General features: G+C 44.9%; 1 protein-coding gene across 1 annotated transcript in view; it reads left to right on the top strand.

Annotated features, from left to right (window-relative positions):
* The window catches only part of KYNU (kynureninase), a 79,270-nt gene extending 70,744 nt beyond the window's left edge, over window positions 1-8,526 (top strand). The window contains exons 12-14 of the mRNA XM_009907695.2: window positions 1,252-1,337; window positions 5,833-6,063; window positions 8,054-8,526. Coding sequence (XP_009905997.2) covers window positions 1,252-1,337; window positions 5,833-6,063; window positions 8,054-8,206 — 470 coding nt within the window. The 3' untranslated portion in view covers window positions 8,207-8,526. The remainder of the gene's footprint in view (window positions 1-1,251; window positions 1,338-5,832; window positions 6,064-8,053) is intronic.
* The last annotated feature ends 5,704 nt before the right edge of the window (window positions 8,527-14,230 follow it).

The raw sequence follows: 14,230 nt of genomic DNA, 5'->3' as shown, positions 1-14,230 counted from the left end.
GGATGAAACTTTCAAAGTATCTCAGTGAATTAAATTCATAAGTCTCGGAGGAGCGAGGATCTGCTATCACTCACTTGGGGAATATCTTACTTCAGGATTAGTTCCTCTGGAATTAATGAGAAACTTGATAAATAAAGGTAAGGCAACCTGACATAAGTCATGAAATACCACTAATGTCTCAGCATCTCCACGAGTGAAGGATGGGATATGAGACAAACCCAACCCTGCTCTGAAATAGCTAAGCAGTTGTTGTCCCAATATGAAACGAGGCCTCCTTTCCCAAATCTGACAGCTAGACTGTTCAGCTCCAGTTTAAAGGATGGCAGAGAGAATATCCTGAGGGATCGGGAGGAGGAAGGAGCCTCTGGGTTTGATGGGTTGTTTTGTTTTCACTGTATTGTTAATTTTGTGTGGCAGCTCCTTTTGATGTGTCTTTGGCTGGAGATCACCTCCCTAATAGCCTCAGTCTGCTCTTTGTTTTTCTGACCAAATGTAAGAGCCTGACACTGCGGAAAGCCAGCAGGAGACACAAATGGCCTTGAAATACTGTTAGAAGAAGTAAAAACAAACCCCCAAACACGTTATTTATTCATTTCCATGGGCAGCTTATCAGGGAGAAGTTGGGCAACAATCATTATGAAATTAGCCAGGCTGCTGCGCGTGAAAAGAGATTTCCTCTGCAGCATCCTCTTGCTCCGGTGCTGGAGCATGAAATATGAACGGTGACACGGAACTTACAGCCAGGCTTTTATAGATTTATTAAATAGATTTGGTGAAATTTCACAGCCTAAAGTCTGCACAACTTCCCTGCGTGGCCTGAAGCCACACTTAGCTGCATATGGAGTCTCCCCTGTGTCTCGTCAGTTTAATAAAGTTAAGGAACGTGATTCCCTGCTCGTGCGCCGGGGACCGTGCCTCGCCTCTGCTGACTTGGAGCTTCTCTGGCTTGTGCCAGTGCTAAAAGACATTCGAGTGTAAAGGTGGTTTTTAACACACACCATTTAAACAAATTAATTGCAGTTCTCTGGTTCCCATGAAGCCACTAATGAGGTCTTCCACTGGATAAAAAGTGGGCTGCTTCTGGAAGCTAAAAGTATTAGCTGTGAACGGATTACTGTTTCCTTTTAATGGACGATTCCTACAGGCCACATTAGTGAAATGTTTTATTGCCTGAGGATGGACTTCAAGATAAGGTCCTATCCAGTGAAAGGAGGGAATCAAAACCACTAATATAAGTTATTAATTTTCCAGAACTGCAACTAATTGAAGGAATTAATGGATTCCGGTTATCAAATCCTCCGATTTTGCTGGTCTGTGCTCTGCAAGCTAGTTTAGAGGTAAGTCATGGCTTTACTCTGAGCCTGAATTTAGGAGTATAAACATGCTAAATTAATGTTCTGTGTGTTATTGGTATCTCCCTTAAAACAAAACAAAACAACTGCACAATAGCCAAAAAGTGAATTGGTAGGAGGGATAACAAAACCCAAACCAAACAACCCCTGCCAGCTGGGAGACCAAGACCTTCAACAGATATCCTTACCCCTGGTTCTGTGATTCACTGTCCTCACAAAACTTGCTGTTGGATCCAATATGCTTGAGTGTGCATCTCCAAGGCTGGCTGCTGTCCCTATGTCTGTCCCAATGTTTAGGGGCTCAATACAGGCAGCAGCTTTTCCCATACGGAGAGATTTAGAGCTTGCTTAGTGCAACTCTCAGAATCATAGAATCGTCAGGTCAAGGATCATCCAGCTCCAACCCTCCTGCCCATGGGCAGGGACACCTCACACTACAGCAGGCTGCTCACAGCCACATCCAGCCTGGCCTTCAAAACCTCCAGGGATAAGGCTTCCACCACCTCCCTGGGCAACCTGTGCCAGTGTATCACCACCTTCATGGGGAACAACTTGTTCCTAACATCCAATTTGCATCTACCCATTTCTAGTTTTGCTCCATTCCCCCACGTCCTGTCACTACCTGACACCCTAAAAGTCCCTCCCCCAGCTTTCTTGTAGGCTCCCTTAAGATCCTGGAAGGTCACAATAAGGTCATCTTGGAGCCTTCTCTTTGTGTAGATGCTGTTCAAGATCTCTCTATGAAGGAATTGTATCACTCTGAAAAGTTGCATTCAGAGTTTCTTCTACCTACATTTTCCTGAGCAAAACAGACCTCTTTGTGGATGACAGAAGCCTAAACAGAACCAGTGGCTCAGGCAACCTGTCATAAAAGTACAGAATTGCCTTTCCCTGTAGTCCTTTTGATTACAAACTGGAAAACAGAAGCTGTTGGTGAATGCTTCCTCGATAGGATTTGTGGGAGACCTTCTCACTCTCTACCACTATCTGAAAGGAGCTTGTAGCAAGGTGAGGATCAATCTCTTCTCTCAAGGAACATGCAATTGACCAAGAGAAAATGGCCTTAGGCTGCACCAGGTGTAGGTTTAGGTTGGATATTAGGAAAAGTTTCTTGACAGAAAGAGTTGTCAAGCTCTGGAACAGACTGCTAGGGGCAGTAGTGGACTCCTCACCCCTAAAGAGATTTAAATGATGTGTAGATGGGACATGTGCTGGGTTAACAGTTGGACTTGATGATCCCAAAGGTCTTCTCCAGCCAGAACTATTCTGTGATTCTGTCGCTTCAGACTGCTTTTTCTTTCATTTCTTCACTGGTTTTCTGGTGGCCAAAAGATCAGAGCCCCATCTGTGACCTATCCCTGTATGAATCATTGAAGTCATGGCTGTGGAAAGGGCAGTCCTGCCATACAGAGCTAATCCCTTCCTTTCTAGGAAGTGGTGACTCATGTCCTGAAAACCCTCTGCTCTGCCTTGGGGAGCACAGTTCAGGTCTGAAGGCATGCAGCTGCTCTCCAAATACCTTGTATTGTGCTGTGTTTCCTGTCCAGGCATAGCAGCATCTCTCTTGTGGATGCTTCACCTCTAAAATGCAGGACTCTAGGCCTCTGGCTGAAAAGGATGATTTCACTTATACTTCTTTACTATGTGCTATAGTGGATGAACAATTTTCCTAAGCTGCTTTTCAAGCCAGCCTTCATTAGCAAGGTTTTGCCACCGTTGTGAAGGGGAGAAATTTGGCTTTTTTATCATTCCATTAATGCTAGTGTCATGGTAAAGCTGATGCTGGAGCAAAGAGCAAATGCCCATACACTGAACATCCTTCTTCATTATTCACTGAAAGAAACCCACTATCTTAAGCAAACAATGTCAGCAGTTTGCCAGTTGTGCTCTCTCCAGCTCCATGCAATGCTGAGGGACTGCAAAGGGCACAGCAATGCTTCTTGTTCTGCCTGACAATTTATTTTGCTAGCCCTTAAACATCCAATATATTTTTTTAAACTTTATGTGACCTTGGAGATAAGCTGAAAGCTCTTCTGCTATGACCCAGATTGTCAGTGCTCCAGTTTGTGTGGGTTGATGTCATTTAGCCCACTGCAGGGAGGCTCAGACAATGAGGGCTGAGCAGTTTCCATCGCCTCCCCTTTCCTGGGCCTGCATTACCTTTTTGGCACAGTCAGGATTTCCCAGTGCTAATTGCTCCAATACAGTGGGAAACAGAATAGTTTTCATGTCTGGCAAGAGATGGCTAGTGAAATTGCATGGCACCTTCACTGGGACACATTAAGCAGAAGGCAGTGTTTCCACTGGAAACAATGGAAACTGCAAGTGTTAATGGATGTTATTCCTCAATAATGCTTAAAGTGACTGTTATGGCAGGAGCTGCTCCCTTTTATGGAAAAAAGGGGAGCGCTCCACAGCCACACTGAAAAGATCTTTTCCCACAAATTTCACCCAGGAGGCCAAATATTCCTTTGCACAAAGCCTGAGCAAACAGATTTGTGTGTGTGTGTGTGTGCAGCCTAAGGAGATCCATCCCTCATACTGCTGGCAAAGCTCAGAGGAATGGGAGGCAGGTCTCCATTTTAGCCCTAGTAATGTGCTGAACAGTTTCGTGTGTGTGCTCTGCACCTCTAGATTCTTGTTGACCCTGTGCAAGCACTGGCTGCTGAGGCCTTTCGTCCCTGCCACACTTGTTTCTGTGACTATGCTGTCTCCATGCAAAGCCTGTCTTGGAGCAGCCAGGTTTTGTTTCACAGGAAACATGTGTAGGGGGGTTTGGTTTTCTGTAGCAGCCAGAGCTCGTGGGAGCATCATAGAGTGATAATTGGATAGGCTACAAAAGAGTGGCTTCCAGGTGCTGCTGGAAAGCAGACTTGGTTGTAGCTTGAGTGGAATGTCTCAGTTAACCTGGAGGAGTACATGAGGAGGTATGATATAAGCACAACTAGAAACGGGTAGATTCAGGAAGAAGTTCTTCCCCATGAGGGTGCTGAGACACAAACTGGAATACAGGAAATTCTACCTGAATATAAGGAAAAACTGTTTTAGCTGGGAGGGTGCTGAAGCCCAGAGAGGCTGTGGAGTGTCCTCCTCTGGAGAGCTTCCAAACCCACCTGGACATTCTGATCCTGGGCAACCTGCTCTGGTTGACCCTGCTTTACTAGGGTAGTTGGACTAGATGATTTCCAGAGGTCCCTTTCAAACCCTAATATTCTATGATTCAGAGTGGATCAGTGATTTCTTGAGAGTGAAGATCGTGGATTTTCATCCAGGACCTCTACCTTGCCTCTGAATTTGCAGCTGCATTCCATGGAGTCCATGAGATACTGCCCCTATCTACCAGGATGTGATTTGAAGCAACTGCTGGCTACTTCCATGTCTGTATCTTCTCATTTTTCCCTGAAGCTACTTGCATGGCAAGAAGAAAAAGGAACATTTGAGGAAGGCAGGAGTAAATGATTTCCAGGGCCACATTTTCCATTATTCCCTGTAACTGAGCCTTTCCAGAGCACGTGCAGCAGTGGCCTCACTTGATCCTGCTCCCAAACTCTTCTACCACACTGTTTGGTTTTGTTTGTGTGGCAAAGAAGCACTGGCACTTCTTTCCAGCAGTCACTTCTGCTTGCCTCATGATGTTTTGAGTTTCTGCAGCTCACTAGTCCTTGCAGCTGGATCAGAGAATCAGAACCAAGAATTGTTGTTTTTCCCCCTTCATGTCAGCTAGCAGAGACAGACCCTGTACAGGTTTTCAGTCACTAAAGTCAATACATTGGTATAAATTTTGTGTTTCCAAAGACAAGGGTTTGTAGATGAGTTGTGGTGTTTCAGTTGTGGCCCTCTGGGTTTTGTTACTTGAGGCACGTCCAAAGAGAACTTGTTTGTGGTTTTGAGTTTCATGCAGGCCTGTCGCATGTGCAGAGGTTTCATGGATCCTCTTCAGATATGCAAATGGAGGCTCTCTTAGCGAGCTGGGGTTGTGTGCAAGTTCATTTCTGCAGATGTGTGTAGAACTTTCTAACAGGAGACAGAAATGACAGAACCCTAGAGTGACTCCGGTTGGAAGGGACCTCAGAGATCATCTACTTCAACCTCCCCACCATGCCCAGGGATACCTGTCAACTAGACTCTGCTGCTCAAGGTCTCATCCAGCCTGGCCTTCAACATCCCCAGGCAGGAGGCAGCCACAGCCTCCCTGGACAGCCTATTTCAGCATCTCACCACCCTTGTATTGAAGAACTTTTCCCTAAGATCCAGTCTAAACCTATTCCAAACATCTATCATTATCTAAAGTGACAACATTCTCCTGTGTTTCCAAGTGCCCCGTCCTGCCCTGGTTGTGCACGTCTGTCTGTCTGATATTACCACTTGGTTCCAGTGATAATGTGCAGACAAATCTGCTACCCTTTTACTCTTCGTTGCTCCCTTTTATTTATTTTCTATAGCAATGCACTGTCATTCTAATGATTTAAAATCCTCATAGGTTTTTGGCCAAACTACAATGAAAGCACTGAGGAGGAAATCCATCCTACTCACTGGGTACTTGGAGTACCTGATAAAACATTACTACAGCGAGGACAAAATGAATCCAGAGAAGCCCTTTGTGAAAATAATCACACCATCTCAGACTGAGGAAAGAGGCTGCCAGCTCACCCTGTCCTTCTCCCTTCCAATCAAATCTGTGTTTAAAGAGCTGGAGAAGAGAGGAGTAGCTGTGAGTAAATCAAACTTCATCTTCTTATGCCCTGTTTTAAGAACTTACACTGCAACTATCTCAGCATTTGGCATTTATTCAAACGTTCTCTATTTTATGGCAAAACCCAGACTGGGAATGATGAAAATTGTTTGCATAGCATTTCAGACTTTCAATAATCAAACAAGTGGAGTGGGTTTGTAAATTGTTACCCTGTACATTGCTCATTCTCTATTGATTTATCTCCTTTCATTCTGCAAATCTTTCTTTCTTTTTTCTTCCTCTTTTTTCCTTTCTTTCTCCCTCTCTCTTTCTTCCTCTTTCTGCCTGTCTCATCTTTCCTCCTTTCTTGTCTCCCTGTCTGCCTTGCCTCCTTCCCTCCCCAAATCACTGGGGAAAAAAAACCCAAAACACTGATGTGAGTGCTTCAGAACTGTCTAGTGCCATGCACTGCCTGCACGGGCTTCTGTTCAGTGTGCTTGTCCAGATCCCCTGCTGTGGGTCCAGGAATGAGGCCAGAGACCTCAAATAGCTCTGAGCTACCTCAGGGTGCTGGCAGTCAGCAGCACTCGGGTGACATTCACCACCTTCAATGCCAAAACTCAGACACCTACAGATTGTCAATGACAAGGAGCTCTAAACCACCACCATGGGCAAATGGCCAAAGCCTGTCTCTTTGCAAGGCACTAAGGTGGAGGATCTAAGAAGCTGCTCTTTCCTTAGAGATGTGTTTGAGCACTCAGGAAGGGATGCCACCTAACAGTGCAAGGTTACTGCTGAGTACTGCTCAGGCTAGAATAAAAGCTGCATTTAAGGTGATTTAGAAATGCTAGGAGGTGAGGCTGAGAGCACCATGCCATATAAATGAGATATGAGTTTTATGTCTGCTGGTGGCTTGTGTCCCCAAAGGGCCACTCTTCTAGGCTAGATATGCTGCTGTTTTGGTGCTGCCAGGTATTTAAGAGGGCACAGGGCTTGGTTTTGCAATAGAGTAACACACCTCAAATAGGAGGCATTATTCTACTCAGCAAAATGTTCATTCACAGAGAAGAGGAAGAAGAATGCTGTGAGGCCTGTGCCACTGCTTATACCTGTAGTGCCAGACACTAACCCTAAGGGTTAGAGACTGGATGAGGCACTTGGTGCCATGGTTTAATTGATGAGATGGTGTTGGGTGATAGGTTGGACTTAATCTCAAAGGTCTTTTCCAACCTGGTTAATTCTATTCTATTCTATCATACTGACAAACTTTTGTTTTGTGGTGGCTGCCACTTCAGCTATGATGATAAGGCATGTATGCTAAGGGCTGCAAGGATGAGCACCTCTGGAGCACCTCTCCTATGAGGACAGACTGAGGGAGTTGGGGCTGTTCAGTCTGGAGAAGAGAAAGCTCCGAGGAGACCTTATTGTGGCCTTCCAGTATCTGAAGAGGGCTCCAAGAAAGCTGGGGAGGGACCTTTGAGGGTATCAGGGAGTGATAGGACTAGGGGGAATGGAACAAAAATAGAAATGGGTAGATTGAGATTGGATGTTAGGAAGAAGTTCTTCACCATGAGGGTGATGAGACACTGGCACAGGTTGCCCAGGCAGCTGGTGGAAACCTCATCCCTGTAGCTTTTTTGCAGCCAGGCTGGATGTGGCTGTGAGCAACCTGCTGTAGTGTGAGGTGTCCCTGCCCATGGCAGGGGGGTTGGAACTGGATGATGCTTGAGGGCTCTTCCAACCCTAACAATTCTATGATTCTATTATGGCTTGGAGCCCCTCAATGGCACTGCTGGAGCCCTGCCCATCCTGAGCTCTGCACCCTTTCTCAGGCTACTGCTCTTTTTACTGTCCTCTTCTCTATAATGCTCCTCACAGTAAATTCTCTGGGATCTCGAAGTTTGTCCGTGTGTCTCCTTGTCAGTCCAGTCATTCTTCCTTGAAGACAAGGATGACATTTAGATACACAGTCTGACAGACAAATCTGAAGTGACCTGAATTTGCTAAGCCTTCCCTTTCTGTCTTGCAGTGTGACATGCGAGAACCGAACGCTCTTCGCGTTGCCCCAGTTCCTCTCTACAATTCTTTCCGTGATGTGCACAGATTTATTGAAATCCTGGGATCTGCAATTACATCTTCAAAACAAACAGCAAACAATACTGCCCTATCTGGTTCTTATTGATGGCTCAGCTGTATCTTTTAATCTATTTCTGACTAAGATGCATTTATCCTGCTGAGCGATTCTTTGCTTCGAGTCGACTGAGCTATATCCTGTGCAATTTGCAAGGGACAAAAAGAAAGCAAACAAAAAAATGGCTGTGCTTGAATAGTTATTCACAACAGGCATAGTTTTATTAAAGCTCACATTTCCCTCTCTGCTTTGACTTTGACTTCATGAATTAGTATGCTTTGTATATTTTAATGGGACTTTTCTTAAACATTTTATGTAGTTCTATTGCATTAGCTTGGAGAAGCGTGGAAGAATTGCTGCTGACTGGAACAGGAGTGTGTGTGGGGGGAGGAAACAACAGCAACAACAATAAAATCCCTTCTTTATCATAAAAATGATGCATAATAAAAAGTGGAGAATAGGCAAATCACCAAGTGTTAAAAGATGCAGCCCAATTTGCATTTTTAATTCATCAGTGCACATAGTGCACTTGAAGAGTAGAAGTTGAACAATCAGCTGTCTCCAAACTTAACTGGATTTTTTCATGGGGCCCCCAACACTCTGTGAGTCTGGTTTAATTAATGATTTAATTGAAGAATGGATTTACATTGCAGATACTTTCTTGGGTGCAATACAGTTGGCTAAAGAAAACATTTAGGCTTTCTCTTTCTAGGTAGTCATCGTGGAGCTGGTGTGCTCGAGAAAGCCGAGAGTCATTTTAAACTCCTGTAAGGCAGTGTGAAGGGCTCTGTGAGCACTCACTGCCCTTTTAACAAGGCTTGGGTTAGACCAAGTGAACTCTGAACTGTTTAAGCAGCAGCAGCAAATATCTCAATGTTAACTTATGGTCTGGCCCAAATTTGCAGAGAGGTTTGGCCCAGGCATCTAAAGAGAAATGAAGGGAAATTGTTTGCATTTGAGCAGCGCTTTACCCGGAGTTGTTTTAAGGCATCAATAACACTTTGGCATGAATGGCAACTGAGCTCCTAAGCCTGGAGCTATTCAGCACATACCCTTTGTAAGAATCAGCTGAAACTTTCCTTCTGGTGATACTCAATGTGTCTAATATTTTATGTGAAACACTAAGGAAATGACTTCTGGTAGTACTTCTTTTTATGCCACTTCAGAGTTGAGAAAAGGTTTGGGGATAGAAGTGAAGACTGCTTCCAATCACTTTGGCTCACCACCATCTTTGCTGGTTGAAATTTTCACACTCTGAGTATTTCTTGTTGCACAGGGAAACTTGGGGGCCTTCAGAGTGTCTGCCTGCGCTCTAAAATGCCCTAAAAATTGGTAGTTTTAAAATGCCTGCTGTGATAACCTGGAATATTGTCTCCAGTTCCGGGCCACTCAGGTGAAGGACCTGAGGGAACTGTTTGAAAGAATACAGGGCAGAGCTACAGAGATGCTGGAGTGGAACATCTCCCTGTGAGCACAGCACGAGGGATCTGGGGCTTGGAGCAGAGGAGCCTGAGGTGTGCCCTCATCGCTGGTGATAAAGATGTGCAGGGCAGTGGTGGGAGGATGGAGCCAGGCTCTCCTCAGGGATGTCCAGTGACAGGACAAGGGGCAGTGGGGCAGAGGAGGTGCCACAATTTCAGAAGGGAATTTTTTTTTTCCCTTTGAGAGTGTCAGAGCCCTGGAGCAGGCTGCCCAGAGGTTGTGGATTCTCCTTCTCTGGAGAGTGACCTGCCCTAGGTGATGCTGCTCTGGCAGGGGAGTTGGACTGGATGATCTCTGGAGGTCCCTTCCAACCCCTACCATTCTGTTCCATTGGTTTTGAAGCATAGAGAAAAGCTGGGGGAAAACACCAACTATGAGTGAAGTGTTCATTGGCATTTTGGCACCTGTGAAGGGTAAGAACAGCTGCTTAAACTGGAACATTGTTATCAAGAATAGCACAGGAGTCTTAATCAGTGGAAAGCTCTGGCTCACTCAAGAGGTTTTGATTACACTGGCATCATGGCATGTGGAGCCAGCTGAGGCTGTCTCACTGTGTTGCAGCCCAGGTATCTGCATGCCAGTGGCTGGGGTTTTATTTTCACACCTGCACCTGCAGCAGAGCTGCTTTCATCTGTCAAGTGCCACAAGCTCAGAAAAGGACCAGTTTCTGTAAAAAGTCACTGTGGGTGAAAAAAAACACCCTGTATAAATCTGTGATGGCCTGCAGTGCTGAAGAGGGGCACACACACACATTTGGGGGTTCCAATCAACAAGCAACTGAGTATGAGCCAGCGGTGTGCCCAGGTGGTCAAGAAAGCCAATGACATCCTGGTTTGTATCAGCAATGCTGTGTCCAGTTGGAGCACGGAGGGGATTGTCCACTTGTACTCAGCTCTGGGGAGGCCACACCTCGAGTGCTGTGTCCAGTTTTGGGCACCTCAGTACAAGACAGATGTGGAGGTGCTGGAACCAGTGATGAGGAGGGCAAGGAAGCTGTGAAGGGCTTGGAGAGTAAATCTTCTGAAGAGCAACTGAGGGAGCTGGAGGTGGTTAGTTTGGAAAAGAGGAGGCTGAGGGAAGACCTCCTTGCTGTCTGCAACTACCTGAAAGGACCTTGTGGAGAGGTTGGTGCTGGTCTCTTCTCACAGGTAATTAGTGATAAACAAGAGGGAAGGGCCTCAAGCTGCTGCTGAGTAGCTTTAGACAGGACATTAGGAAACATTTCTTTCCCAGCAAGAGTGGTCAGGGATTGGAATGTGCTGCCCAGGGAGGTGGTGGAGTCCCCAAGCCTGGCTGTGTTTCAAGGTGGTTTGGATGTGGTGCTTGGGGCCATGGTTTAGGGGTGACCTTTGTAGAGTAGGGTTCTGGGTTGGACTTGGTGATCCTGAGGCTCTTTTCCAAGCTGAATGTTTCTGTGAATTCCCTGCCAGTGCCTTTGGAGCACCTGTGCTGCTGTGCAGCTCTGGCTAACAGTCACTTACACAGTTAGGCAAGCTTCATACAAATCCATATGTGATGCTAGGTCGTGGTATAATTATTTTATTCACCTTGTTCACTTTCTTTTGATATCAGCTGGACCTTGCTTATGCAACAAACCCTGGAGGAACCTCAAAATCTGTTTCTAAATAGCCCTGAGACAACAGGTTTAGATTTGCTGTCTTGGACATTACCAGGAGAGAAATGGTGAATTTTGATGTCCCACTTTGGCATCTGCATTAGATTCATGAGCTGTGAAAACGATTGCTTTTGTCTCTCCAGTTAGGGGAGGTAAACTATTTGCTGAAGCTCTGCAGTCCAGGCTTTGAAAGGTAACAGATTATTCATAAATGTTTACTAGCATTTTGTCTTTTAGCAACATTTCAGGGCTAAAGGTACAAAAATTGACTTCATAAATAAACATTTGTGTTCCACTTGATGGATTTGATTAAATCCAGCACTTAAAACCTCAGTTTCCCCCCCAGTTTTCCTTAATTGCTCTCTCTTTTATTTCATCTACCTATGAGCCCTGAAGATAAACATAAAAGCTCCTTGCTTTTAGAGGCATGTATATAAATTCAGAAGATTATTTCCAGCGAGTGAGGTGAGGCTCTATTGCATTTTACTGACGTAAAGTGACAGTATAAGCTCCATTTTCACCTGATCTTTCCCTACTTAGAGTAATCCAGGCTTTGCAGAATGAATAATACTGGAAGTTAACATTAGGTGTCAGTATTTTACATATTATTTAGTGAGGGAATATCAAGTGAAAGAGCTTCTGTGCCACAACAACAACAACAACAATAATAAAAAGGAGAATATTGCAGTTTGCTTTTTCAGATGCTCCAAGTTATCACAGTCAGAGCAATATCAGGAATAATTATGTGGGAAATAATTAATTGTATATACCCTCAATGCTTCCTGCTGGTTGCAGCTCTGATTTAAAATTCAGTATTAAGTAGTGGTGCTTTCTAATTGTGATAGCATTTAGTTCTTGGATTGTCTGAAGAAATTACATTATTTTTTTTTTTTTTCAAATTAAACTGCATGAAATCAGTGTCTGTAGGTGACAGAAAATGGGTGCCCAGGCAGAATGATAGAATGCCTACAAAATGAATCTGGTCTACTGGAGGGTGTCCCTGCCCATGGCAGGGGGTGTGTGTTGGAGCTAGATGATCTTTAAGGTCCCTTCCAACCCAAACCATTCTACAGATCTCTGAAATATGAGTATGTAGATCCCTGGCTGGCTGCGACCCTTCTCAGCACAACACAATTTGATGCTGTATGGATCTCTTCAATGTGCTGCAGCTGTTGAAAGGGTGAAAGGAAAAATACAACAGGATCCACTTGTGCTTCTTTTACCCCATTTTGCCCTGGGAGCACTAAAGAGAAGGCACAGTATTTCTTGTTTTCCCCATAAACAGCAAAGTCTGTTTGTGTTTTCCAAGACAGCAGTATAGAATCATAGAATCACTCAGGTTGGAAAAGACCCTTGAGATCATCAGGTCCAACCATTAACCCTGCTCAACCAAGTTCACCATATTGCTAAGCGCCACATCTAAACAGCCTCTAAACACCTCCAGGTGTGGTGACTCCACCACCTCCCTGCTCCAAAGCTTGACCACTATTCAGTGATTTCCCACCCCCCAGTGCTAGCTTAGTAGGGGTGAAGGCATAGGATGACATAGAATGCAGTTATTTCCTCCTCTGAGCTCTTTGCATGGTTGAGAATGGGAAGGATGTGGCCCACTTGAAGAGTTTAAGATACAAAACACGGGGAACCTTTGCTCTGACTACTGCAGACTTCACCTTACCTTTGTTTAGGCAGCAGATTAAGCAAGAAAGATGAAAGAAGAAAGAAAGGATGGGGAGCAATAGAATCATAGAATCACAGAATGGCTTGGGTTGGAAAAAACCTCAGAGATCATCTGCTCTGACCTTGAACACCCCCAGGCAGGAGGCAGCCACAGCCTCCCTGGGCAGCCTGTGCCAGAGTCTCAGCACCCTCCTGCTGAACAACTTCTTCCTCAGCTCCACTCTAACCCTGCTCTGCCTCAGCTTCAAACCATTCCCCCTTGGCCTGTCTCTAGACATCCTCAGGAGAAGTCCCTCTGCAGCCTTCCTGCAGGATCCCTTCAGGTCCTGGGATAATTCTTTTTAAGTTCAAATATGTTGTGGTCATGTTCCCGAGTACAACTGGGTACAGCTGGGAGCTCCCTGTGAAATTCTAGCCCCAGGGGTAAGGAAGGCCCCTGGCTGTGTTCACAAAGGTGAATATAAGCATCTTGAGGCTAAATCTGCAGAGATGCCTTGCAGGATGTGTGAGCATCAAAGCAGTGACAATAACATCATGGAGGCAGGGCAGAGGTAAGTGTGCTCTTATTTCACAGACTCCTTTTAAAACCCACTCCTTGCAGATGCAATTAGCATGTCAGGCTCTAACGTGTTTCAGAGGGAGCTGACCCGCTCAGAGACCTTGAAAAATCCCAGCAGGTTCCCATCTGAACCTCTGGGCACCCAAAGTGAAGAACATACATTTCTGCAGAGCTAGTCCCCCTCTCTGGCCAGCTGAGAGGCAGTTTTGCATTGTGAGCTCAAACTTTTGTCAATATTTGTGAAATGTATTTAGGAAGCTTATTCAGAAATGAAGAAGTTATAGATCAGTAATTCATACTTCTTACAATCCAAGTTTTTATTACCTAAACTTACTCTTCTAAGCATCATTTTATGTTTCTAGTTAAATATAAGTCAGAATTGATTGGGGCATTTCTCAATGGAATTCTATCTTTATTTCATCATAATTGCTTCGTATTTGAGTAATGACAGATGAACTACTTCATTCAATTGCAGTTTTAAGGCTTTGAAGTCACAATAGCTGCACAGGATTTAAATCCTGAAGCCATTATTATGGCACAGAAGACATCAGGGAAAAGGAAAACTTATGGTCATGTAATTTCCTAGACAGAAAAATCCTTCTGTGGTTGCAATTTCTTTTGCTTTTCTCCTTTCTCTTTTTGCCTTCCCCCCCCACGCCTTTTTTTCCCTCTTCCTGGACATTTTGTTAAGGTTACAAGGATCCACTAAGCTTCCACAAAATGAAGCACAACAAATGGCTTC

The sequence above is a fragment of the Dryobates pubescens genome, chromosome 2, assembly GCF_014839835.1.
Source record: "Dryobates pubescens isolate bDryPub1 chromosome 2, bDryPub1.pri, whole genome shotgun sequence".
In the NCBI taxonomy this organism is placed as follows: Eukaryota; Metazoa; Chordata; class Aves; order Piciformes; family Picidae; genus Dryobates; species Dryobates pubescens.
Note: the sequence above shows the minus strand (reverse complement) of the source record. Positions and strands in the feature narration are given on the sequence as shown.